We start from the raw sequence: 27,350 nt of genomic DNA on the forward strand, positions 1-27,350 counted from the left end.
TTTTCTTTAAAGGAAAACCCGGATTCCATGTTAGAGGGTGGACTGCCCTTTCCATATCCCAACTTCTTGACAAAACTGAGAAAGGCTGTGTCATACCCCTACGCCCTAGGTGGCTTAATATTGACATAGTCGACAAAGTGGCACTTAGTAATATTTCCTGATTCTGCAAACAGAGAGAAAGAGAAATTTACAGACATGAGAATGACTTTCTCACATACTTTACCACGTTTCACACTTTGTTGAGAAGCCTGCAGAGAACTTCACACTTCATTGAAAATCCATTAAAACAATTACTAGGTCATTAGCATGGACTTTTAAGTACTAGCTTTCAAACTCCCCCACTGCAGGAAACCCTTTGTCAGACCCCCCCCCCAGTACCCTTCATAAACCAGGCCAATGGGATTTTAGTAAATAGCCCAGATACATTAAAACATGTTCTCATGGAGGAAAATAGATCTGATCAGGCATGAGAGAAAGAAAATAAGTAGAAATTAGAGAAGAAGGCTGCTGCTAGAGAGATGGCTCAGCAGTAAAGTGCACAGGATGCTCCTGTAAGGACACAGGTTGGAGAACCAACAAGAAGCTCACACATACCTATAAATCCTGATCTAGGGGATCCAACCCCCTCTTCTGGCCTTCACAGGCTTCTGCACTATGTGGTGTCTGTAAAGACAGACAGGTACACATTTAGATACACATAGATAAAACATAAGCAAATACAATATGAAAAGAAATCAGTTATAACGTATTTAAACATTTGAAATCAGGAAGACAATTGGAGGCATGATGTGGGAGGGTAGACAGTGAACACCCAAACCCTATTAAATAAGAGAGACAAGCTTTAGTGATTATAGCCTTGCAAGTATTATGACTATGGTTTTCAGTAATTGCTTGCGTATTCTACAGCAAACTAGAAAAGAGTTTAGAGTCTCTTACCATAAAGATGATATGTGTGTGAGGAGACTGAAATGCTAAATTTTCCGATTCAAGCATTAAAATGTGTGTGTGTGTGTGTGTGTGTGTGTGTGTGTGTGTGTGTGTGTGTACCAAATTATCACAGAGTAGCCAAATATGAATAGCTATATTCAATTTGTAAGGAGAAAGAGGAGAGGAAAATTGGTTCAATGGGTAGGACTCTTCCTGCCAAGCTTGAAAACCTGAGTTCAATTCTGGGACTCATATGGAAGGACAGACAGCTCATGCAAGCTGTCCTTCAACTTCCAAGTTAGTTCTGAGACACACAACCATTTACACACTTACATGCATAGACACATATGCATACGCACACATACACAAATAAATAAATAGCATAATAAAAAGGAAAAAGGAAACACTACACACACACATGATTCAGACCATGTCACCGTGTATGGTGCACAATAGAACCATACACACCACATTCTCCTCAGCTGCATCGGCTGTAGAAAGGTACAGTAGGTAGATATGTTGGCTGATTCAGGAGTGATCACCAGAATACACTGAGTGACTCCCAAGGCTTAAATTACAATTCTTACCAGTGACACCAGAATTATCTCCAGGCCAAATTTCTTTCTAGATCTTCAAAGCTGATTTTCAAGTGTTCACTTGGCCACTCCCTTAAGGTCAACCCAAATCTCAAATAAAATGTGCCCAAGCAGAGCTTTTTGTTTTCCCCTGTACCTGCCCTCCATCCGCTGTTATTCTTTTCCTTATTGATCTATGCAACAGGCTAAAACTGCACAGATTCAAAGCACACATTTGGTAATTTTGAAGTGTATCGGATATGAAACCATATCAAAGTCAAGACAGTTTATGTAACTATCACTCACCAACATTTCTCATATCTAATTAGGAATGCATTCTTTCTGTGTCTCATCACCCAACCTCCTTTCCCTGTGATGGGTGACCTCAATTGTAAACTTGACACATGTGGGAAGAAGAAACCTACATTGAAGAATTGCCTCCATCAGATTGGCCTTTCTGTGGGGCATTGTCTGGATTATAAACTGAAATATGAGAGCCAAGTCCACTGTGGGCGGTACCAGGCCTAGGCAAGTGTGCCTGGGCTTATGAGAAATGTGACCCTTAGAAAAAAACAGTGCGTACCTTTCCCCCGTGACTTCTGCCTCCACTCCTGCTTGAGTTCTGCCTTGTCTTGAACAGGCAATGGATGGTAACCAGAGATGAAATAGCCCCTCTCCTCCTCACATTGTTTTGGGTCGTGGTGTTTATCACAACAATGGAAAGCAAAATAGACCACTTCACTATAGACACATTCACGTTTTCTTGTGTTTACTTTTTCTGACTTTACCATAATTGAGACCCATTCGAATGTTCACATTTATCATTTCACAAGTGTTAAAATTAACTTCTTTGAATTTCACACTTGTATGCAATGTATTGTGAACATATTAATTCTTCATTCTCCTGTCCACCTCCCATTCCTAATAAACTCCTCTTCCCACCTTGTCCCTCACCTACCTTCATGTATTTTTAACTACTGAGTAGTGTTCTATAGTGTGCCTATACTTACCTACTGATATACTTTATTAATAAACAGTTGAGATCTTTTCTGACATTGCACAACAGTTTTCTGGAGCACTGGGTATGAATGTGTTTAAATTTCTAATGGACTGTCAAAATTCTTTCCAAAAATTGGTTGTGTCAATTTTACACCCTCAGCAAGAATAAATACACGTTTTAGTTGTTTCATTTCTCACCAGTGTATAATGTGATCAGAAATTTTAACATAGACTATTGTACCTGTGGTATTTTCTTTATTGGTATTCAGTTGGCAGTTGCCTAATAGCCATGATACTAATCAAATTTGTATGTTTATGTGAGTTATCTCTTTTTGATGGGATGCTTATTCAAAGTTTTACCACTTTTAGAATATTGTTTGGCTGTTTTACAATTGAACTTTGAAATTTCTTCATATATTTTAGGTAAGTCTCTCACCAGACATATGTCTAGCAAGCACTTTCTTCCCTTATGTGTGTCTTGCTCTATAATTTTCCCATAATATGTTTGAACAGTATCTTTTCATGTTAATGAAGTCCAGTTAGAAAACCCGTTGCTTTATTAAACATGAATTTGATACTGCACCTAAGAACTTTATCTAACTTTGAGACAAATATATTTTCTCCTAAGTTTTTACATTGAAGCCTCAGACACATTTGGAGTTGTTATTTGTATATAATGCATGTCTGTAAGTGTGAATCAGTCTCTCTCTCTCTCTCTCTCTCTCTCTCTCTCTCTCTCTCTCTCTCTGTGTGTGTGTGTGGGGGGGGTGTGTGTCTGTCTGCCTGTCTGTCTGTCTGTCTGTCTGTCTCTCTCTATGTTTGTCTCTCTCTGTCTCTGTCTCAGTCTCTCTCTCACACTGTGTGTGTGTGTGTCTCACTCTGTCTCTCTGTCTCTATCTCTGTCTCTATCTGTGTGTGTGTGTGTGTGTGTCTGTCTCTCTCTATGTTTGTCTCTCTCTGTCTCTGTCTCAGTCTCTCTCTCTCACATGTGTGTGTGGGGGGGTGTGTCTGTCTCTCTCACTCTGTCTCTCTGTCTCTGTCTCAGTCTCTCTCTCTCACGTGTGTGTGTGTGTGTGTGTGTGTGTGTGTGTGTGTGTGTGTGTTTGTAGATGTGCACACACTCGTGTGCCCAGAGGCACACGTGCTGGGAACAGGAGTTTATTAATCCCACACAACATTGCTTAGGAAGACTTCATAAATGAATTGCTTTTATACCCTTCTTAAAGTAAATAAATGTCTTCAAGGTGGGCTTCCTCTGGGTCTTCTCTGAGTCTTTGAATCCTCAGACACAGATTGCTCTTTTCCTCTCAGCATAGGGCAGCCACTTCCGAAATGAGTCTTGTTTGTTTCAGACAAGAGGGTGCAAAATGGCCATGGTGTTAGGGGGCTGTTTTCTGTAATGTCAGGATATCATGTTTTGGAATAATATGTCCAAAGCCACAGGTACAACTTTTGTGAATTTTGTTCTTCAGATTTTTCCCTAAGCATTTCATCTTCTCTGTCTCATATTAATGGAGACTTTAAATATTTGTTTCTGTTGTTTGTTGGTACTACACAGAAGCAAACTTGATTTTGTACATTGTTCTTTTATCCTACAGTTTTCTAGGCCTCATTCTTAGTCTAGTTTTACAGTGTTCACCTCATTTCCTCATAGATATGAGGTTGACACCTTCTCTTTTAATATGATTGCTTTTGGGGTCTTTTTCTTATCTTGAGTCATTGGCTAGAAACCCTGGAACAACAATTAGTGCAACCAATACCACCCAGTAGCCATGGGAGGACCCTGGCTAATGCTGGAGGAAACCCTTTCTTTCAAAGAGACTGGAAGTTACAGATTTCTGTTCTCTCTGAATGTTAAAAAGGTCCAAAAAAAAAAAAAGCAGGCAGGCCTTTAATCCCAGCACCCTGGAGGCAGAGGCAGGAGGATCTCTTTGAGTTCGAGGCCAGCCAGGTCTACAAAGCTGTACAAAGAAACTATGTCTCAAAAAAACAAAAAAGAAAAGAAGAAGAAGAAGAAGATGAAGAAGATGAAGAAGATGAAGCAGAAGATGAAGAAGAAGAAGAAGAAGAAGAAGAAGAAGAAGAAGAAGAAGAAGAAGAAGAAGAAGAAGAAGAAGATTAAAGAGGCAAAGAAGACTGGTAAACTTCATGACATGCAGTATAGAGCCATCAGAAAAGATTAGCTGAAGGAACTGGTGGCTGGGAGGGGGCGGGTGGTGTGGGGGAGATAATTGCTTCAAACAAATACCACCCTCATCTTATCTAATAAATCTTACAGAACCTGAAAAAATTAAACCATTGCAGGTCAATTAACTCTTAATATATTAGATTTGTGAAGACTCCAGCTGGACACAGGTCTGGCAAGTTTAACCATGTGAACAGGTGGTATTTGAGTGAAAAGCTAAAGAATATGAGAGAAAACATTGTAACGATTGTAATGTCTGAGTGTTCACATAATTTACAGTTCTGCCCTGTTCCAACACCATTGATAAATGTTGAGAAGGCCAGAGTGGCTGGACAGAACTGCCAAGAGAGTCAAGAGGGAGAGCAGGGAGAAGTAGGAGAAGATAACGGGAGAACTTGAAAGCTATTTTAAGATTTAACCGGCTAACCCTTAAGAGGTTTTGAGCAGAAAAGTAACTTCATCTGCCTTGAAGCAAAGGTTTGAGGTCGGAACAAACAATCGGAATCTGAGCTAGGAAGAGCAGCTGGAAGGACTGTGGGGGCAATAATAAGACTGTTCAAATCAGTCTCACTCTGGTTTTAGCCAGTGTTTGCTGACAGATCTCATGTTCAGTGTAGAGTTTCCTCTTGAAAGCCATTAAATCCACTCCTAATATGAACTGCATGGCCATGTTTAACATGAAGAAAGGTGGGCAAGTCCTAACTCAGTAACACCTCTCTCCAGAAAAATGTAAAACACTATTTTAAAAGGTGGTTAATATTCTTGTATAACAGCTAAAGAGATATGGAGGCTGGGGTTAACAATTATCAGTCCTCAGTGACTTTATTTAAAAGGATTCTAATTTAAACTCAGTGATTAGCTATCCCATCACCGACAGCATAATACTGTCATTGAAATGTTGGTTTGAATATGGGGCAATTAAGAAAAAGAAACTACTAAGTGTCCAAACCTACTATTTTGTCTTTCATTCTCTTCAGCATTGGCATCTCAATCATTCAGTTTTAATGACCTTGGTCCATTTTAAGGTAAAGTGTGTTTCTTGGCTTCTCATACTGACCTTGGCCTAAAAGCAAGTCCTTGTGTGGGAGTCCTCCATTCTAGGCAGCCGCCTTCCAGAAACAGCCCTTTCCTCAAGCTACAAGCTGCTTTCAACAGTTCTTCCATTTGTAGACACTTTGGCAGAACCAAATATGCCTCAGCTAGAAGTAGAGAGTGAAAGTCTTGCCTTTTTCTTTCCCATACATACACCTTATCTTCGTCTCAGTTTATAGAAAATCAAATATCATTTGGTTTCTAAAAATATTTATCTTGGAGCTTGGGGTAAATTCCTAGTTGATGAGAAACCGTTGTCCCAGAGAAGGCAGAGAATAAACCTCCCAACTGCTCAGACATTCTGAGCAGTTTCAGGCATTCAGTTAGCAAAGGCGGACTCAGCTTTCTGAGGCCTCCCCCATCTCATTGAAAGCCTTTGGGAGAAGATCCTACCTGGAAGTACTCCAAGAGGAAGCCAGAAAAGGCCCAGAGGGAGCTGCAATGGCCTATTTTCAATTACCAATCAAACCGACACTCAGTCACTATGCCAAAGGAGCCAGGAAAGTGGCACACTGGTATTTATTCCCACAAAACTTATAAACATGAACTCTGTCTCGAAAGATTATTTGAAACTGGGTGACTAATAAATAATTGTGAGAGCCCCAAACTTTATTTGAACTACACTAGTCTTACCTACTCTATGCTTGGTGGTCACCCAAAGAACAAAAGCTTTCCAGTACTTAGGAGTAGAAATACCTAAAATCCAGCTCTCTAACTTCTCATCTGAACATATCAAGTGAGATTCCTGAGACCTACAAAGCTATTGAGATTTTTCTCCATTTTGCTCTCTTTGTCTACTCATATTGCACTGTGCTTTTCTCATGACTTTGTTACGATGAGAAAATTTAATGCCTTCCCCCATACTTCAGATTTTAGAAGCTAAATCCACAGCCCATTTTAATGCCAACTGAAGTGGCTACAACCTGAACCTGAGTGATATGATTTGTTAAGTATTACAGCTCCAAGTGTTTAGTTATGGTTAATTTATAACTAAACACACTAGTATTTAGTGGAACAAAAAGGTCATTAGTGTCTTACTAGGAAGCAATTAAATTAACAGCTCAAAGCCATTCATCAAATCACAAAACAGATGCTGAACTTTTCTCTAGGAAATCAGATTCTGTAATGCAGGAAAAGAGCTAAATTCAAAACACAGCAAAACACTCCAACCTCCCGTCAGCTTCTCTCAAAACAAAAGAAAACAAAAACTCCACCTCTTTCATCTGTAGCCAGAGTCCCGGAGCTCTTTACATTATAGAGACTCTCAGAGAGAGCAAAGCAGAGAGAACTAAAGAAATCAACCGGAACAATTCTTCAGACTTACTCATGAAGTCATAGTCCCTCTCCCTTACCACACACCAACAGAGTTTTGATCATTCACTATGTGCAATTCTTTGGCTCCAATTTATGAGAAGTAAGATTATTGTCATATAATAAAACAGTATGTTAAAATGATGTGATGTGAACAACTATATTAAATGATGTTCATGCTTCCCTAAAAATAACCATCAAATATAATTGTATTGGGGAAGAAAATTTAGAAAATATTGCCTAATATGTACATACTAAGTCTCAGTGAAGGGGCCAGCTCCCCATTTCAGCAGCCATAACAGCTGAACACGAGTTTGCCATAACCTTGCCTTGGTCACTTAGAGGTCAGATGCCTGCCTCGTGGCAAGGAACCAATCAGAAGTTAGCTGGTGGTGCTATGCTTTATGGCTCTGGGTGTGCTTTATGGACAAGCGCACAGCAATGACTCAGAGAGCATAGCAACCACCCTGGGAGGGCCTATGGGCCATAACAACCAGTTGACCAATCAACACAGGGCAAACCCTCCAAGCCTGGAGGCACACCAATCCTGAATCTGTGCGTACCCCTAGACACTCCCCTAATGCTGCCCTATAAAGATCTGTACACAGCGGCTTCAAACTGTCTTTGCTAGCCATCCGACAAGACGGGTGGATCAAAGACCAGAGCTAACATGGGGTTAGCTCGTTAAACTACAATAAAACCGCATGCAATTTGCATCAAGCTTTCGCCTCCCTTCTGTGATTGGGGTGGCCATGGTCCTAGACTAAGATCCTGGAAGCCTCAGCTTTCCGAGGGTCTTACATCAGTTTCTTGGATCAATCAGCCTTCACCTGCTCTTGAGAAGCCAATACCCCAGGGAATATGAAGTGCTGGCAAGAACATGGAGTGTTCAACTGTTTATGGACTTTTGAGACAGAACAAAAAGTGGGATTCTGGTCTTGATATTGTCATTTATAAAGCAATTGACTTTGGCAAATGAGTTTGATTTACGTAAGCTCCAGCATTGCTGTATGTTAAATGCAAATGACAATGACTTTTAACTCCTGCAATTGTTTCAAAGACTGGATGAGGAGATGATGTAGCAGGAATCAGAGGTTACATTCAGATTAAAATAGTTTGAGAAAAAATTAAAGGACTATTTAAAAAACAGGAGATAACTCATGATAGTGTAGCACCCCAAATTAATATTAGTAGACTTCCCACTGCTGATGGACAGAGAGGAGAAGTCTGTCATAGAGCAGGCTGCTGACTGAAGCTTGAGGCAGCCATAAGCGTCACTTCACGGTGATTGTGTCCTTGCTTTCTCATCCTCCTGCCCACCATTGCCACTGGCTGATTCCAGCATCACCTCTTGCTAAGGTGGCACTTAAGACTTATTCCCAAGTACACAGAACAGGTAGGGAGAATGCTGACACAAGGACCCAAAGGGACTAACAGGTAATAGCTAATTCAAATTGTACAAGCTAGGGTAGCTAACATTTGCTTTAATACCAAAGCTTCTAGCACATGAACTGTATGTTCAGTAGTATAAAGTTTTTTGAACATTTAATAATTTACAAAAGATGCAATTATTACTTCCAAACTACATGAAATAGAAAGTAATGTTGAATAACTTCTGAAATCTATCAGGAGTTTGCATATTTTGTCCACACCCAAATTTAACTGCCAAGTTTATGGCTGGGCTCTGCACTCTCATACAGTGGACAGGCACTGATTAGTTGATTCCATTAAGGTCTCCCATAACATTTTATCTGTGCTTGCAACCTCACACAGTCACTGGCTTTCTTACAATAACCCAAGACATCACCTTTGGGTTTGAGCACAGGTTCACTTTCTTAAATAAGTACTTAAGGAAGTGGTTAAGCCTGACCACCCATGCTGTGAAGGCCATTTTTAAATGCAATATGGATAACCGGACTGCAGGCTGTCACCTTGTTTCCCTAGCTCTTTCCTCACCAGTAAATTGGCAAAGCTAAGAAAGGAAAACAAATTGGGTAGGACAATCTCCAAGGTCCCTACTCCAAGTGTCTATATATTTATCAGGTTTTACACTGAAAGAGTCACACTGGATATAATCATTCAGCCATTTCTTCTAGAAGGTTTCCTCTGTCAATGTGTTGAGAATTAAGTTCGACACTGATTAGATTATGACTAGTTTTTTTCCTAGTGCAACCCTTTCACCAAGATAAGCTGATCCCAATACACACATCACATATAATCAAAAATCAGGCAAAAGCTCTGCATATAAGAAAGAAAGGAACTGTGGAATGAAAATTAAAAACTAACTTTTGCTGAGTGTTTAAGACATGCCAGATGCCCCACTGAATGTGTCAGTTCTAAGTGGTTCAGTTAGGAAATAACTAAATGAAGAAATGGGAAGACCACACAAACTTTTCACTCACTGGCTAATGTTAGGGCGCAATTCTTCAAGAATGCCTAGCACTCTGTCATAAGTTGTCAAAAGATGGTATGATTGTTTTTATCTTTGCAAATGTCCAACCCTGGACAACAGACAGGACAGGTGACAGACAGGACAACATCACCAGCTCAGAGGTCATAGGTATTCACTGCTGGTTAAAATTCTAATGCTTCAGGTTGACAGCTGCAGCCCAGCTGACTGTGTGCAGGCATGGAATCCACTTGGGCAGCCCTCACATTGTTCCCACAAGCGGGAGAATCAGCAAAGGGAATGGAGGCTCTGAGGTCAACAGAACACTCACACTGGAGGCTATGCCAGGAGAATAGTTATATTTATGACCCAGTGATCTCATAGTGGCTGCACATTTATGCAAGAAGAACAAGTATAAGAAACCAAAAACAAACCAAAAAACAAAACAAAAAAAACAACAACAACAAAAAAAAAGAAACGTGGCCTTCAGAATTCATTTTTCCTGCTGGGACTTTGGGACTTTGTTCTCACTGTAAATGAACTTCATTTCAGAATATTTTGTTTTCTGAATCTTTGTGTTTTAACCAACATCTCTTAAAGTTTCCATGCATAGCAAAAATGTAAATTTGGAATGGAAATATGAAATGAGGACTTGGCAGGAAAAATAAATACTCGTTGACCACCGAGGTCCACCAGGCTCTCATCTTAAGGAGAATATCAATGAAGTAAAAGTTTGTTGTGATCAATGTGAAAAAGGAAAGCACACAGAGTCAGAGACACGATGGAGGGGGCGCTCCTTTCAGGAGCATGGTGATAAGGGACTCGAGATCAGAGCCACATAACTACCCAGACATGAGCATCAGTTAGAGGAGGGGAGGAAGTCTAAGTCCTAAATTGTGAGCAGGCTTAGCTTAAATCATCCTCATGGTAATTATCCCTGGCAGAGCAACCAATCCTCCTGAAATGCTTAAGTATTACCTTCCAGCATGTACACACACACACACACACACACACACACACACACACACACACACACACAGCTTCTAAACTTAATATACTAGTTTTAGTTTTTGTGTGCATATGTGAATTATATTCAGGCAGGCAGGTTATAGACACATAACTACTCCCGTATGATACTTTGATTCATATACCATGTTGAATTTTTGCCAGTTTTGTCCTTGGTAAAATGTGCTGATAAATTTTGATAGACCTTCTTAATTTTCTTTAGAATTAATCTAAAACTTTGATACTAAGTAACAGAAGTGGAAAAATTGAAGGAAAGAGTCTTGTTCTGAATGTGTTACCCATTCCTTTGAAACTAATTTTACTCAAGTGTTCTAGAACTTCATACAACAGCACTACTTACATCATCCTTCTCCCCTCATCTCCCTGACCCAGCTCCTTCCATGTTCCTCCACTCCCTTCCGAATTCATGACCTCTTCTTATTTTTGTTGAGACTAGCAGAAGCCTAAATGAGGGTGTACTTTTCACTGTTCAGTTAGCCTGTTGGGCTTACAGATGAATTTCTCATGAGTGGAAATGTATGAGGAGGTGAGGGTGGGGGTGGGGAGCAGAGGACAGAGGGGAAATTGTGGGTGGGATGTATTGTATGAGAGGAGAATCTATTTTAATAATAAAATAAAATACTGAAAAAATAAATTAAATGTACTTAAATCTGGAGGAAAATAATCATTGTTTTGAATTTGTAATATAGAATCTTCAGCATATCTGGAATCAACTAGTTTTTGGAATCAGGATATATGTAAGATATTTTCTATTTGTTTTGGACAGATGATTAAAATATGTGTCTATTAATGTCCTTCAAAAAAACAGGCTAAAGAGCAAAGGGAGAAAATTTCTGGTAAAGTCTATAAAAATATTTAGAAAACTCTCTGGAGACTCGTGGCTCACACCAGATGTGGTTAGATTCCTCTTCCACATGCAATGCTAGAGTCTTAGAAATATCAGAAATTAGATTTTTGTCAGTATTTAAGCCAAAACAGCAAACATGCTAAACATGCTCTGTGTAGCTACCCCCCCCCCCAATCTGGAGGGCCAATCAGAAACTAAGCTATAGAGCTTAACATTTAAGTCATGAAAATATCTGTGTGTTTAAACAAATGCATAAGTCTGGTAAATGACTAGCTCAAAATAACCTAGCCAGCTTTGTACTGTTCTGTTTTCTATTAGACTGTGCAATATTAAGGCTTTTTGGCACAGACTTCTGCAGGAAGCTAATACACAATCTCCATCAGGTGCCAATTGCAACTTCATAGTCATTTTGAAGAAAAGTTGTACAATGGGAGTGATCATAGTGAGAAACTCTGCTCAGAACCTGGCCACAGCCACGGGACTGTCACACAGGAATTTAGTCATTGATCCCAAGCCAAAGTTTTGGAGCAATTGATAACAGCATCAGAGATACTCTTTATTGTCACTCCCTAAACTCTCTGAAGCTTGTTCTGTGTCTTCCAGTATAAGAAGCCAATTGGCTTCATGTTATTAAATTTCAGCTTTAAAGTTCCTAGAGTTAGAGAGTGCTATTCCATCCATGTGTCTGTTGATTTACAAGCAAGGTTGAGAAAGGATAGAATGCAGCAGTTAAGGGAGATGCTATCACCAGCCAAGAGGGTTCAAGCTCAGGCTCCCCTTTGCTCCAATTTTCTCCTTTAAGAAAGGTAAGATGACAACTGAAACAATAGCAAAAGAAACTTTGAAAACTCAATGAGCTAATTAATATATGGAAAGATTTAGGTTGGGGGCCTCTGTATAGTAAAGTAGGATCCAAATGATATCTAAATGCAATCAAACGAGTCTTTCTAAAGAGAAACAAATATTCCACAGACAGAAAACACAATAGAAGAGGAGAAAATGATACGAGAGGGATAGGACCACCACTCAGGCAGTGTTGGCAACCAACAGAAAGTAGACGTCATGAGAAATGAACTTCCCTAGATAGCCTGCAAAAGAAAACAACTCAGCAGCAGCCCGATTTCAGTCTACTAACATGCTCTCAAGGTCTGCTTTCCAGAACACAGAACACAAAGAACGCAATTCTGTTATTCTGAGCCACCAAGTTTGTAGAAAATTGCTACAATGGTGAGAAAATTTAACGCACCATCATAAAAACAATAGATTCAGTGTTTTAGCCAGCTCTTCCCTTTTCCATATCCATGATTTTTGGAATTTGGCTTTGCAGTCCTTTCTTCTAGAGACAGTGTCAACACCCACCTCATCAATGGAACTTGTCTTTCTAATCAAAGGAAAGTAGAGGTGACATTGTGTCATCGCCAAGACCAGATGACCTCATGCTTCCATTCTTCCCCCATTTACATATTTTAGGGATTTCTTTAGGGGGGGTAAGGATGCCTTTGAACAAGCATATGTCCATGTCTGCACATGCATTTGTAGGTCAGAAGGTAACCTCTGGTACTGCTCCTTAGGCACTGTCTACATTACTTTTTCAGACAGTGCCTCAGACTGTCCTAATCCACCAGATAAGTAAGCTGGCTAGCCACTGAGGCCCAGGGAATCTCCATTTTCTTGGTGCTAGGGTTACATGAATATGTCACAATGCCTGGCTTCTTTTTACATGAGTTTTAAGCATCCAGCTCAGGTTCTCGTGGATACATGATAAATACTTTACCTACCGAGCCATCTTTCAGCCTCTATTCCCTTAGTTTCAGGCTATATGTAAACAGGGCAAACCCGCAGACAATCTGTAAGCAGCAGGACTATGAATACTCTGAGAGTAGATGTGAAGAAAGTTGAGCACCTACAGCCAAACTTAGGACAAAGACAAGTGAAAAATAAGTGACTCCTAAGTTTTCATTATACAGTCATAACTAGCTGAGACAATTTTTATTGGGATAGTGATGAGATGCATAAGAATAAAAATAATGGGTTTTTGTATCTGCCAGCCTTTTAGACAGTCTAATGGGTTTAAATAGTATTATGCTGCTCATTTAAAAAACATGAGACACAGCTAATCACATAACACAAAATATAATGAATGGAAGTAACCTGGTCATGTCACCATTTAGAATGTGGTTTAAATGACTTACTGATTGCCAACTCATCCCAAGAAGTCAACACTGGACAAGAGTGTGGGAAAGGCTTTGAACATTCCTCTGGTATTCCAGTTGCCTTCATTTCCCCTTTATTAAATATGGCTCTCCTCCATTTCCTTCTCGGTTGAAATTGTGACCAACTGTTATGAGGAAGAAGATATAGTGACTTCAGGTTTTCTGGGCTAAGAGGTAACAAGTGAAGTGATTCAAGTTTTATCTCAACTTGGTTAGACTACATTATCCAGCTATGAAATTGGTACTAGTGTCAATGTGTTTGTGAAATAGATAAATAGGTGGTTGTCATTCATAATTAGTCAGCTTTTAAGTAGAACAAACCTGATAATGTCTAGTGCCCCCATTAATCCATTGAAGAACTTAAGAATGAACCCTGGAGTTTACAGAAAGTGGGAGTGCTGCCTCAGTACCTCAGCAGAACCCCGGTTTGGTTCCTGACCTGCTGTTCTGCCTCCATGTTTGAATCTAATATTTCCCCAAATCCCATTTTCCAATTCCTGACTACAAATCTCTTAAAGTATATTAATCAATGTGCACCTTATTATTAATTTTGAATACATCAACCCATTATGTACCTAATAAATAGCAAGATATTTAAGGATTGCATATAAAAGTATAAGGATAAAGTGTGTGTGTGTGTGTGTGTGTGTGTGTTTATGGGCATGTGTTCATGTGTGCATATAATTGTGTATATATTTGAGGTTCAGCCCTGTTTCTCTGGAGATTCCCAACTGATACAGTGTTTCAGTTGGTAGTAATGGGCAGCAAGATAGCTAGGGGAGGAAGAATATGATTTCATTTTGAGTCAATACGAGAGAGCTGTAACTCCTGCCACTCCTGACTCCCGCAGCTCCCTCTTTTCATTATCCCCAATATCAGAACCCAACTACCCCGAGATGTTTTTTGTGCCCTATTGTAGGGGAAGCTGTAGCCACGCCTACTTAGGGGCTGGCTACAGGTGTGCCTGACCACGCCCTCACAAGCTTGCGAGGGCGTGGTCAGGAGGACGTAGGGTGACTGTGTTTGCCCTTTCGGTTTCACTTTGGTACTTGCTGTACAGATTGCTGCCACGCCGGCTGGCTAGGTCGCTCTGTAAGTAAGGCTTTTCCCTATTAAATACCCTTACATTTCTACCTGACTCCGTATTGGTAATTGCCCACTACACCCTATTTTGTTTTTGATTAGAAAACAACGGCCTCACATAAGACATGAGGATCAGTAAGTGTGCAGGATTTCATCAAGGACTCTGTGCTACTGTGGTCATTATTTGTTTGTAACATAGACACCTTAAGAATCTGATGAGTGTGTGTGGTCCTGCCCCACAAATACTGACACTCCTTATATGATCCCAACAGGTTAGCATGAAGAGAAGTGCTTCACTCTCATCTATTAGAACAGCTAATGCCTCTACAATATCTATATTGTATTATCTAACAGAAAGTTCTGCCTTCTCTGCCTTGCAAATTAGTGCATTGACTGTGTATTTTTGGTTGTGAGCCTAGCCTTTAACGGCTGAGCCATTTCTCCAGCCCAAGTGCATAGACTGTCAAAGAGAGGGCAGATTTGAAGATCCTTCTGTCCCCGTCCCATCTCATTCTTGTCCAGAATCTCCTTGAATGATATGAATGACAGGAGGCAGAGTCACTGTCAGGATGATGCACTGTCAGGATAAGCCATCTACTCTCATGCCAATTGTAATCACAGTCCCAAGATTTCTAACTCCCATCCCTTTCATGCCTTCTAAATGCTAACCAGGTCAGACACTTGTTTTAATTCTGAGATTAGTTGACATCAGTCATGGTCATATACTTCATCTCTCCCTGGTTTCCAGATTCTGGTGCTCCACAGAGGAAGCAGAGTAACTCTTCTTTCAACATAACTGTAACTACTATATTTGCGACCTCACCCTGTCCACCTCCTCATGCCTGAGTTTCCCACTGCAGAGTCACATTTTCCAATTTAGGATATTTTCTCTTTATTTCACACAAACTTTCTTTTTTTTTCTTTTCTTGTTTTTGTTTTGTTTTTTGTTTTTGTTTTGTTTTTTGAGACAGGGTTTCTTTCTGTAGCTTGTAGCCCAGACTGGCCTCGAACTCACAGAGATCTGCCTGACTCTGCCTCCCAAGTGCTGGGATTAAAGGCATTTTGTTTGTATTTCAAGACAGGGATTCTCTGTGTAATATTCCTGGCTGTTCTAGAACTCACTATGTAGTCCATGCTGGCCTTTGACTCACAGAAATCTGTTTGCTTCTACCTCTGGATTGCTGGCATTAAAGGCCACATGTGGCAAGCTTTCTCTTCTTTACAAAATTGTTTTTATCTAAGGAATGGCTCTATGTTTCATAATTTCAAATGCCTCACAACAAACATGTAACTTGGATAGGAAAATAAACTTCAACTGTCTGCCTTCTAATTGTAGAGTGTATTAAAACAAGTCAGAAAGGGGTCTTTGAGGTAGACGGTGGGGTAAATAAGAGCCCAAGATAACTTCATAAGGATTGCAGACATTTGCTTTTCCTTGTTCTCTATACAAGGATGCCACAGACCAGGATATAAAGCTGCTTGAGTATGAGGGGCAGGGGTAGGTCTTAAACCTTGCTTCCTATTGAATTGGATCAAACTCAGACTAGATGGAAAGGGTGCTCTCTTCTTTTGTCAGTCTCTAGTCTGATTTTACAAAGGTTGATAAGCTCTAGAACAACTTGAGAACTCTCCTTCCCTAATCTTTAACCAAGTTGGACTGAAGCAGTCTCACAGACACACAGCATCTGAGGATTTTCTGTCTCCCAGCACAAAAGAAACCTCAGTCCCTAAAATGTGCTGTTCTATTTCATTATGGACAGATTTTTTTCCAGAATGTCAAGGCAAACCTCTGTAGAACTAACCTAGCAGGAGATTCACTCTAGTGGGGTTTTCCTTTCCAGTTTTAAAGTTTTCAATGCCATAAATATTAATAACAAAAGAAGACCCCTGTGACTACAGCTTATTTGATCAAGATTCTCAATTTACTCGAATTCTTTTATTTTTTTAATTTGTACTTATATTAGCATGTGGTATGTTTGTGAATGTGTTGTTTATATGTGAGGTCTATGAACATGAGTGCCTGTGGGTACAGATGCCTGTGTTTGTATGTGAAGGCCAGAAGAGAGCATCAAATGTCTTACCCTTTGGTTCTGTTCACTACTTCTTTTAGGCAGGATCTCTCACTGAGCCTGGAGTTCATGCTCTTCATTGGGCTGAAAAAGAGATGGCTCCAGAGATCACCCTGCCTTCATTCAGAGCTGTAATTACAAACTTGCCCAAAACTATGCTTGCTTGTTACTGGGATGATGGGCTCTGAACTCTGATCCTCCTATCCTCACATTTGCAGAGCAAGCACTCTTAACTAGCAAGCCATTTCTGTAGTTCTTGGAGGTATGTGTTACAGAAAGAAGGAACAATTTCGGTGAACTCTAAATCATCTATGTAATAGAACTATACAGCCATTAAAAATGATACATATGGATTTTGGTTCAAACGATAAAAGCTATATAATTTTATATTAAAATATCTAAATATCTATTCTGTTAAAGAAGCCGGTCTCAAATGCAAAACACTTTTAGAATTTACTAGTAACTCTGATGTCAATGTCTAGAAGAACTTTCACTAACTGTGAGGATATTAGAACTAGGTTGAAGTGAATAGTCTGTGGATCATTTTTCTTCTGATGCTGCCTAGCTGCCTACCTCAAAGTACAGAGACCCTTCCCCTTTGCTTCCATAGCACATGCATGCTTGTACCTGTGGATGAACAAGTACATGAAGGAAGCACCCTTGCTTGGAACGAGTCCACATATACACTGAAGGGCAGGCCATGTGTCGATGTAGGTGATAGCCACGTAAGCCGTCCTTACAATCTTGAAGTCCATATTTAATTTCAATACTTGAAAAATAATTGAAATAAAGAGGGAGTTTTCCCAAGGGTGGCAGGAAGAGAAGACATTCTGAGCAAAATCATGAAGCATAAGAAGAAGAGATCACAGAAGAAGAGAAGCTCTTAGTAAAGCTGCCAGGGGGTGGCTCATCTTCCATGATGAGATTTTTAATTTTACCCTTTTTTATTTTCTTTTTTCTCTTTAATTGTGCTTTATTTGGGGAGTGTTCAGGGGCAGAGGAATGAATGGGGTCAATATACATCATGTAAAAGACACATAGAAGAAAGAAAGAAGGAAGGAAGGGAGAAAGGAAGGAAGGAAGGGAGGAAGGAAGGAAGGAAGGAAGGGAGGGAGGAAGGAAGGAAGGAAGGAAGGAAGGAAGGAAGGAAGGAAGGGAGAAAGGAAGGAAGGAAGGGAGGAAGGAAGGAAGGAAGGAAGGAAGGAAGGAAGGGAGGAAGGAAGGAAGAGAGGAAGGAAGGGAGGAAGGAAGGAAGGAAGGAAGGAAGGGAGGAAGGAAGGGAGGAAGGAAGGAAGAGAGGGACGGAGGGAGGGAGGAAGGAAAGCTGAGGAGATGGTGTCATGGGTAAAATATGTGCCACATGAGGATGAGAAGTTGGGTTAGGATCCTCAGCCCACATATCAGAAAATGGGCACAGTTTCACGCATCTATTATCCCAGTGCTGGAGAAGCAGTGACAGGTGAACCCATAGAGCTAATTCCCTAGTGAGCATAGCCAAATTCATAGCACATTCTGTGTGAGAACCTGTCCCCCAAAATGAAGTGATAAAGGGCAGTATGAGCCTCTGGCCTTGACATGTATGCTCCTACATGAGCAGTCTCTTCTAACAGGCACACACTTACTTACACACAGGAAAAAAAAAGAATAAAGAAAGAATGGAAAGGAGGCAGGGAGGGAGGGAAAAGAGGGAGAAAGAGAATGAGGGGTGAGAGGTAGACCTGTAACTCCAGCTACTTAGGAGGCTAAAGGCATGAAGATGACTCAGTTCAAGACATGCCTGGACAATAGAGTGAGTTCAAGGCCAACCTAGGCAATCCAGGGTGATTTGATTAAGGTGTTCTAAGGACAGCTGTATCCTCAAGTGATTTTTATTACTTCATTCAGTTACATCCTGCCTTCTTTCCCTAATCCACCCATTAACAAATATTTATTGAGCAGTTTCATTTCACAGAGCCCAAGTTAGTCAACGTGGGAATGTATCCCTTACAGGGTGAGGCAAAATTCATTAAATAGTTGAAAACCAACATAGCAGGGTGTTCAGTTCACATCTCCAGTTTAAAGAATGTCTTGTTTAATTATTTATAAATCCATTAAATTTGTATTAATAAGAGTGAGCAAGTGTTGGGTGAACACCACATGCTGGGATCCCCAAGGCTGAGTGTACCCTTTGTTTGTAGAAGTCCCCAGCATTCTGCAGGATAGAGCTCGATTGTCACTTCTAAACTCTCCCATAACCCCCAGGCTGTGGCGGCTCCTTCTTCTGTACTCACAAAGCCATTTGTACACTGCATACCCCCTTAAAGCAGAACACTCACACAGTACATTTCTACATTACAGGGGAAGAACAGTATTTTATTTCTGCTGTGTCAACAGTGCCTTTGAGGTTTCCTAACTCATGCTTAATAAGTGTGTTCATCAGCTAATTCATTTGATGAGCACAACCCAAACTTACTCAGTTGGAATATGTTCACTTACAAAGACAGTATGTGTGTCTGGGCGGTGGGGGGTAGGGGGTGGGTGCCATGAGCTTCTCTTTCCAGGAAAGCATATCTGATTTCTTTTCTCTCGAGGATACTGGCACTTTCTCTTTGTCAGATCTCCTGAATTATTTTGTTGTCTTCATGGGAGCTCGGTTCTCTTGCTTATTGACTGCCATCTTGTATTTTTGGCCCATGATTGACAGAGCAACTGGAATCTATGAGCAGAAAATCAATAACGCAAGGCCTTCTGACGGGTCCATGGATTCTCTTGAAGAAACTGGCTTCCTGGTCTCAGTGGCAGCCACTGATCAGAAAATGTAAAGCTAGCCAGCCATGAATTGAAGTGATGTAAAGTCAGCCCTGCTGTTTCTTTGCATGAGAGCGTTTTTATATTGGTTTCCTGTGTTTAAATTCTGTGACGCTTCTCAGAGAGGGGGATGAAAAGCTGGTTGGTGGAAGAGGAAGGAGAGGAAAGGAGAGTGGACCATGAGGGAAAGCTCCCCAGTTGTACAAATGTGCACCCTTTGTTTTCTCTTCGCCACACCAACCTTCCCTGGTCCTTAAGCTTAAGGGATCCTAAATGTAAATTTCTTCTTTAACATAGCATTTTCCTTGTTCAAGTGTAAGAGACACTCCAATAGACATGAAAGAGTCCAGACTTATTACTTGCAAGTTAGCATTTTACTGCTAATGTAGTCTGCCACCCTTTACCTCCTAGTTTTATGGTTGTTTAATTATAGCCGGCAGGCCTATGGTGGTCCTTTGCAACTTCAAGTAAAATCTGGCTTCCAGTGAAGGCTCCCCATTAGGACCTCCTGCTGAGTTATTGATTATTAAGGTAATGCACTCTTAGGGAAGCATCTTTAACATGGAAATGTAAAAATGAATGGCTTGCAACCACTGGATTTAAGAAAAGAATCTTGCCTAATGGCAGTGTTCTCTTGCTACTTAAATAACTGTTCATTTAAACCACAGTAACAGAAAATACAATATACCTGTCGGAGTAAATCTATGGTGAGCATTGTCTCTTCCGGACTCTCTAAACAAATAGTATTTTTCTTGGGACAATTTAAAATATCTATGAAAAACGGAAGAAAGGAGAACTAAGGGAAGGAGGAAGGGGAATGGGGTGAGGAGGGGAGAAGGGGCCTCATGCCTCTAATTTAACAGATTATTTTTCGAAGACATGGTCTACAAAGGGAGACCCCATATAAGCAAAAACGGGTATCAGGTTTTCTACAAATGTAGCATTCGCATTACGGGCCTGTTTCTGAACAGGGAACAAAGGCGAAAGAGAGAGCGAGAGAGCTGAGGCCTCTTCATTATTTAGATGGAAAAATATGAGTCTGGGTTCTAACAGGACACTCCTCTACGGCAGTCCTCTCTGGGAGCCCACACAAGATAAATACTGGCAAATGGCATGCAGGAAATGGAGTCTGTTAGATAAATCGTCTGTAGGCGAGGCCCGGCGAGAGAGCTGCCTCTTTTCTCTGCACAGGGAAGACACTTTCCTTTGGAGAGCTGCTGTTCAGTGCTGATACCCACCATTAAAGCTGCAGGCGCAGCCATGGCGAAAGACTGAGAGAGGAGCAATACACCGACGATGAATTGGGCAGGTACTCCGCCCAGAACTGGTGCCTTGTTTTAGGTAAGTGCAACAATCACAGGTTGATAAATTCACTTGACTCTCAGAGAGGAAACAGAACCATCGATCACCTTTTTAACCACAAAATCTATGGAAAATAGATCCAACAGTAATTCTCTGAGGCATGTATGATTAGTTTTTGAGGATGCAGAAATCCTACTGTCTTCGCATGCCTGAGAAAGATAAAATGATGTTTGCAAGAGAGTGGTATCTCAAGCAGACTGAAAATTACAGCAGGCTATGCAGAGGCTGCGGAGTAGACTCACTGTGACTGCTGCATTCTTGATGAAAGCAGCTCCAATCTGCAAATTTGAAAACAAAAGCTCTAGCTGGTCCTCAGAGGCTGTCTGCCATTCATGTGATGATTTGGGTGGAGGCATTTGAATTCTAAATGGTCCAAAGAGGGCCAATTATCATTTCATGAGTACATGATCATTAGTATTATTCATTAGCTAGGTTCATCTGTAGATCTTAGCAATCTTTGCCAAACAAGTAGCATTAACCAGGCTTTGTGGATGGGGTCTCAGGAGGAGACCCTAGTGTCAGGAGATCCTGATATACAATAAACTCAGGTCAGGTCTGTGCTTCTGAGAAAGCTGGGGCCAACAAATTAAAGACTCACTTTTGTCAGATGCTGAGTACACATTAATTAACATAAGGGGTGGGGCCTCCTGTGGGAAGGTGCTGATATTTTTTTTATTAGCAGAAGGACTATTTTTAATTGGATCTGATAATAACACCCTCTGAGTCATATAAACACTGGAGCAGTTCTGAGACCATAAATTTAAAATTCCAAGCCTGAGACACCACAAAGAAAGGACAGGAAAATGTCTCTCTTCTCTCTCAGAAAGCCCAGGCTAAAATGAAAGGGCTTGGGAGAGGGAGGACATGAAGGAGATGGTTGAGTACCTTAGGGAGCTGGGTTTGAGGAGTATTTTCTTAGAGCACACTGGAGACTTAGCCTGCACCATCCTCTCCCGCACACACTAGGGGTCAGGCACACACTCCTGCTGCATGGCAAATGTTTCCTGTTTTTTCTCTTTCTCCTCCTGAGCCCCCCACCCCAACCTACACACACTTTTCTCTTCTCAGTCCTCCCTGTCTTTCCCCCTCTCTGACTGGAAAAGTTTCAGATTTCCTAAAAACGATCCCTACAATTTTTCAGTTCTCTCTGCTGTCCATATGGTGTAATTAAGTTTCTTCTCTCCCCCACTCCCCCTTCATTGACTCTGCTGGATGGACAGGACCATAAATCTTGTGAACAAATGTTCAGGCTAAAACCCTCTGTGTGAGTGTCATAATTTAAGAGGATTCATTCTCAGTTCATCTCTTGGAGACATGATCTCATAGCATCTGTTCTGGACAAAGACAGTCCCCCTGATTACCTGGGAGAACAGTTTATCCCAGATTACTGCAGATAGATCCTTTTCTTTTTTAATAGAGTCAATGTAAGATTTGCTATTTTTGTATGATGCAGAAGGCATACATATGTATACATATTTGTGCTTGCATACATATACATACACAATGTAGATTGTGAAGGAAAACTTTTAAAAATCAAAATTATTTTGTTTTGTTGGAAAACAAGCACCCTGTTCTTATGCTGGACCCTTGGCTGCAGGTGTGAACACCTTTCACTGTAGTTGCTCAGCCCTGCACTTACTGTGCCTAAAGAGGAGTCAGGATGTCCTCTGTGATCCTCTTGTTGCTGGGCAGAATTTCTAGGCACCAGCAAATGTGCCACATTGCTTAAGAGGAAGTTCATTTGATTGATTATGCTCTATTTTGATTGTCTAGTTTTTAAACATTTAATGGGCTTTGTTTGCTTTTTGCTTTGTTTTGGGTGTGTGTGTGTGTGTGTGTGTGTGTGTGTGTGTGTGTGTGTATGTGTGTGTGCTCACTAAGCCACAGCACGTGTGTGGAATGAGGGGACAACTTATAGAGTAGGTTCTCTCTACCACGTGAACTCTGTGGGCACACTCAGGTATCAGGCTTAGAAGCTAGTGTCCTTACCCAGGGAACCATCTTGTTGGTCTTGTTTGGCTGATGCTGTGATCATTTCCTGAGGGTGAAAAACAGAACACACTTTGTTACAGCTTGCTATGACCAAAGTAGTAAGATCCCTTTAGTCTTCTGAACATACTGTAGTGTCATGGTTCTGCCTTAGTAACACAGCTGCTTCCACCCACCATCTGCTAAGGTCACCTGCTGTTACTGGGTAGACATGTTGTTTATATTGAGTTTTATAAGAAATGTGAGACAAAGTACTGACCATTCTGCCATTCTCCACAAACCCCTCTCTTCTCTATTGTGCTAACTCTTTACCCATAGAACCCAAACTAAGGTAAATGTTCTATTAATATGTAGGGTAATGATAGGAATATGTTACCAACAACCAGAGTGGTACACACATTTAATTTTCATTTGAGATAACTAGTTGATTGGAATGCTGGATCTGGATCATCCAAAGTAGCTGCAATGTTAGGTTTACAAACAAGGTGCATTTCCACAGGGATAAATAGAAATCATCTCACTTATGTTGCACAGACCAGCTGTGCAAATGCACAACAAAGGAGGGATGGTTTGAGCATGAACATATGGGGCTTCGGATACACACAGTGGGATAACATGTGCTTAGCTTGTGTGCGGCCACTGGGACGATCACAGAGATTCAATCCCCAACACCACACAACCAAAAATAAGCATGTATGTATTTAAGGAAGCATAAGCTTTGTAAATGACACCAACCTCCACAGGAGTCAGTCCATTGCATAAGACAGAGGTTGGAAAGTGTGAGTTTCCTTTTCTCTCTCTCTCTCTCTCTCTCTCTCTCTCTCTCTCTCTCTCTCTCTCTCTGTGTGTGTGTGTGTGTGTGTGTGTGTGTGTATGTGTATCTGTCTGTCTCTCTGTCTGTCTGTATGTGTTTTAAAATCAATAGTTTGAGGTGGCAACTGAAGTGTAGGTACAGATAAAGACAGTGGTGTATTTCTATGCTGTAAGAAAGACCTTGACCAACTGTGACTCATTTGATAAATGACATGAAAGAGGAAGAAGTTTAAGCCATATAGAAAATGGCTGGGGAAAAGTCAACTCTTACTCAGATGTGGAAGGACTTGATGTCTGTGTTCTCAAATATTTCAAAAGTTTCCTTTGGGAAGATGAACCATGTCATTCTCTATGGTTCTGGAAGGAGACACTATAATCAATCTAGAATATCCCTGAAGGTCCTGTTTGATTGGCAGTCTGTAGCATTAAAAACTATCTCTTCCTTGATTTAGTTATGAATTACTATGATGCATTGTCCTGTTCCTGCTAGCATTAAAGTGGGCACAGCTGAATGAAAGAGCAATGTTGTTTGAAAAAGCTAAAAACTTAGAAGATGAGGCAGTGTTATGATAAATATTACCACCAAAAGTGGTCCGAGCCCTACTGCCACGTGGGCGGTCTCTGCCAGCCACCTGAGTTCTGCCCGCTGAGTTAGGGTCCCAATTAATGCACAGAGACTTATATTATGCACAAATGCTGTTTGGCCAAAGACTAGGATTCTCATCTGTTAGCTCAGTCTTAATTATCATAAATCTATATATTTTATAAGACTTATCTTATCGGATGTCTTCCATTGGCGTTCTCCCACACATGGCGAATCTGGAGGAAGAGAGGGCCCACTTCCTTCTGCCCATGTTTATGTATGAGTCTCCTTGCTATGTCATTTCCTGCCTGGATCATCACTTCTTTACTACATTTCCCAGGATCCTCTTTGACTCCTAGTCCCATCTAACTTGCTGCCTCGTTGGCCAAACAGTACTTTATTCAACAATCAATAAGATGAACACACACAGAAGTACATTCCCCATCAAGGCAGAATCTCTAAAATGAAAATCTCTGAGACTGAATTCTGTTTTGCAGGAAATGAATACAACTAAAGAGAAACAGGAAGTCTATTTCAGTGGTCTGAAGCAGGAAGGAGTAACTTAGTGTCAACAGAGACTCTCAGTTCAGGACAAAAGACTGATATTGGAGGCATTTCCATAAAGAGTCAACCAAGAGTACAGCCTAGCCATGTGGCAGTAGCAAGTTTGTGATTGGATGGACACTTAGGTGGAGACTGGAGTGGCAATCTCTGAAATGACTCGTTCTTAATAGTCTGAAAATCTACTGAATCTGGTTGGATTTCTTGAACCTAGATTGAAATAAGTGCTTTCAACTTTTATCTGGTGTTATACGGACACAGAATGAGTTGATGGGAATAGAACCGGCTGTTTCTAAATGTCTGGCTCTACATTGACCTTGGCCATATGCATACAATGTATTTATACGCACATTTTCTCACTCTACTAGGATACATATTTACCACTGGCTCCTCAATAGACTATGTAACACTGTGAAAAATAGGTTGGTTTTTGCTCTCTTATACTTTCCATACCTGGTAAACAAAGAGAGCCCTCTTAGTCCTACTTTCTTTTTCCATGCTGCTGTGATAAAATGCACTTAACAAAGCAACTAACAGAGACATAGCTTATTGTAGATCACAGTTCAATGCACAGTCCATTATGACGGGAAAGCCAAGACTAGGAGCTTGGAGCAGAGGGTCACACTACATCTGCAGACAGAAGAGAGAAATGAATGTGTCCAGATTCTCAGTTCTGCCTCCCTATTTACACAGCCTTGGACCTCTGCCAGGAATGGCAGTACCCACTAACAGTGGTCAGGTCTTTCCAGTTCAACACAACCAAGGTCATCCCTCATAGCCATGTCTAGAGGCCCATCTCCTCAAGCCATTCTAGATTCTGTCAAGTTACAATGCTAACCATTATACCATCCTTGTTTTGTTTTGTTTTGTTTTGTTTTGGGCCAACATTGTGCATCTTGTGCTGTGTTTCACCCCTCAAGCTTCTCTGGGTGGTGATGGTGGTGGTGGCGAAAATTTAAGACATTCATAGCAGACACACTGCATGGGTTATTATGACTACAATTGCTTTGGTTTTTATGATTCCTGATTCCATAGTAATCCAGGGGCTACTTAATAAGTCCCTTGCTGAAAACTGTTTACCCATAAACACTTTCCTGTTGGCTGAGTGGCAATTAAGGTAATAGCCCTGGTGTAGGTGAAGGTAAATGACCTTGTTAAGGTCTTGGCCTAAATGGTGCCCTCGTGGCCCCACAAATGTAAGTAGAAGCAGTTCACTTGCACTGGCTATTTTGTTCACCGTATCTCAAGCCTTCTATCATGACTATTGTTTGTGTAGCATCCTTCATCATGTGAAATGGGAATGCTACAGTTGGGTTGGGAGAGTGTAAGTAGGTATGTACACCCAAGGAGTTTGAACTGCTGCCTGGAAGCCTGCTCATCCTGGACTGGAAGTTCAGGCACTTGGGGACAGTCATCTCCTTTTCTCCCCAGGAACTAGCAGGATTCATCTTGGCTTAACCATTCTCAGATCCTATAATCACCCATCCACTGATTTGTTTCAGCCAGTGTCATGAATCCATCTAAATACTTCACCTATGGAGAGAGCTCCCAAACCCTGAAAAGCATTATTCACTTGACTGCCCTGCTGGTGCAATCATAAAATGCTGCCTAATTATTGCTAACAGCACAGCATTCAGCAGCTCTCCATTGTGGGGCTCCTAATCCCTTTCTCTCTGTGTGTTAGCTCTTTGAAGGGAACATGCTCAAGATTGTTATCCTGCAGGATCAGCAAAGTGGGCAAACCAAACAGGGCTCACAGAGCCTTTGCTTCAGGTTGTCCACACTGACTACAGCAACGTCCACATCAGCACTTACCTGGCAGAGTGAGACTACTGTAAATCCAGATGCTTCAAAGGGTAGAATTAGTCACTCCTGTAGCTCTGTCCTAACCAAGGCAAAATCAGAAGAAAAGAAGAATCAACATGTTTTTCACAATACATGCTTCTACAAAAGTCAAAGAGTTGGGGGGGGGGTGCAGCTGGCCTTTTTTCCTACTTTGTGAGATTTCTGTGGCAGAATCTTGTAATTATTTCCAATTTCATGGGTGAAATGGGGAAATAAGTGTTCTGTTCCCTCTGTTGAGGAATTTTGAGCAATACAACATGGGCTAGAAGTTAGAAACTGAATAAATCCTAGGGTATGATGGCGCAGCCCACATAAGCCCACATACCACCCACTGAGTGTAAAAACTGATGAAACTTCTGCCACTGAGGCAAAGCATGGCTTGAATCCTCATGCTCCACTCTGTGGCTTAGCCCAGCAGGCAAAGGACCATGGGAAGGAGCTGTACTTTAGCTTCAAATTAACCCTCACTTTCCACTTTATTTAAATCCTCAAATAACCTGATGGAGAGCTTCCGGGGAGCCACCTGTCTACACTGCCTCTTGCCTTAGGAGCAGCAGGACTCGAGATGTGTGTCACTACACTCAGATTTAGGTTCTGGGGATTTGAACTCAAGCCTTCATATTTCCGTAAGTGCTAGATCTCATGAATCCTCTTTTTCCACTAGAGTGTATGCAACTCTCAACAGTCAAAGGTA

General features: G+C 41.0%; 1 protein-coding gene across 15 annotated transcripts in view; it reads right to left on the reverse strand.

Annotated features, from left to right (window-relative positions):
- LOC107979438 overlaps positions 1-24,505 on the reverse strand; it is a 48,313-nt gene extending 23,808 nt beyond the window's left edge. For 4 of the 15 annotated variants that reach the window (XR_004771973.1, XR_004771969.1, XR_004771968.1 and 1 more), the window contains exons 1-5: positions 22,855-24,342; positions 19,192-21,143; positions 16,729-16,800; positions 13,544-13,689; positions 595-663 (exon numbers count right to left, since the gene is read on the reverse strand). Coding sequence is in view for 4 of the 15 variants with exons in the window: in XM_027395939.2 (XP_027251740.1) it covers positions 13,544-13,689; positions 16,729-16,800; positions 17,344-17,485; positions 22,855-22,900 (406 nt within the window). In the remaining 11 variants the exon portion in view is untranslated. Of the gene's footprint in view, positions 1-594; positions 664-13,543; positions 13,690-16,728; positions 16,801-17,343; positions 17,486-19,191; positions 21,144-22,854; positions 24,346-24,442 lie in introns of those variants that run through there. The other 11 variants (XM_027395940.2, XM_027395937.2, XR_004771975.1 and 8 more) reach the window with 10 other exon arrangements.
- Positions 24,506-27,350: the final 2,845 nt, after the last annotated feature.

This window comes from Cricetulus griseus, assembly GCF_003668045.3.
Source record: "Cricetulus griseus strain 17A/GY chromosome 1 unlocalized genomic scaffold, alternate assembly CriGri-PICRH-1.0 chr1_0, whole genome shotgun sequence".
In the NCBI taxonomy this organism is placed as follows: Eukaryota; Metazoa; Chordata; class Mammalia; order Rodentia; family Cricetidae; genus Cricetulus; species Cricetulus griseus.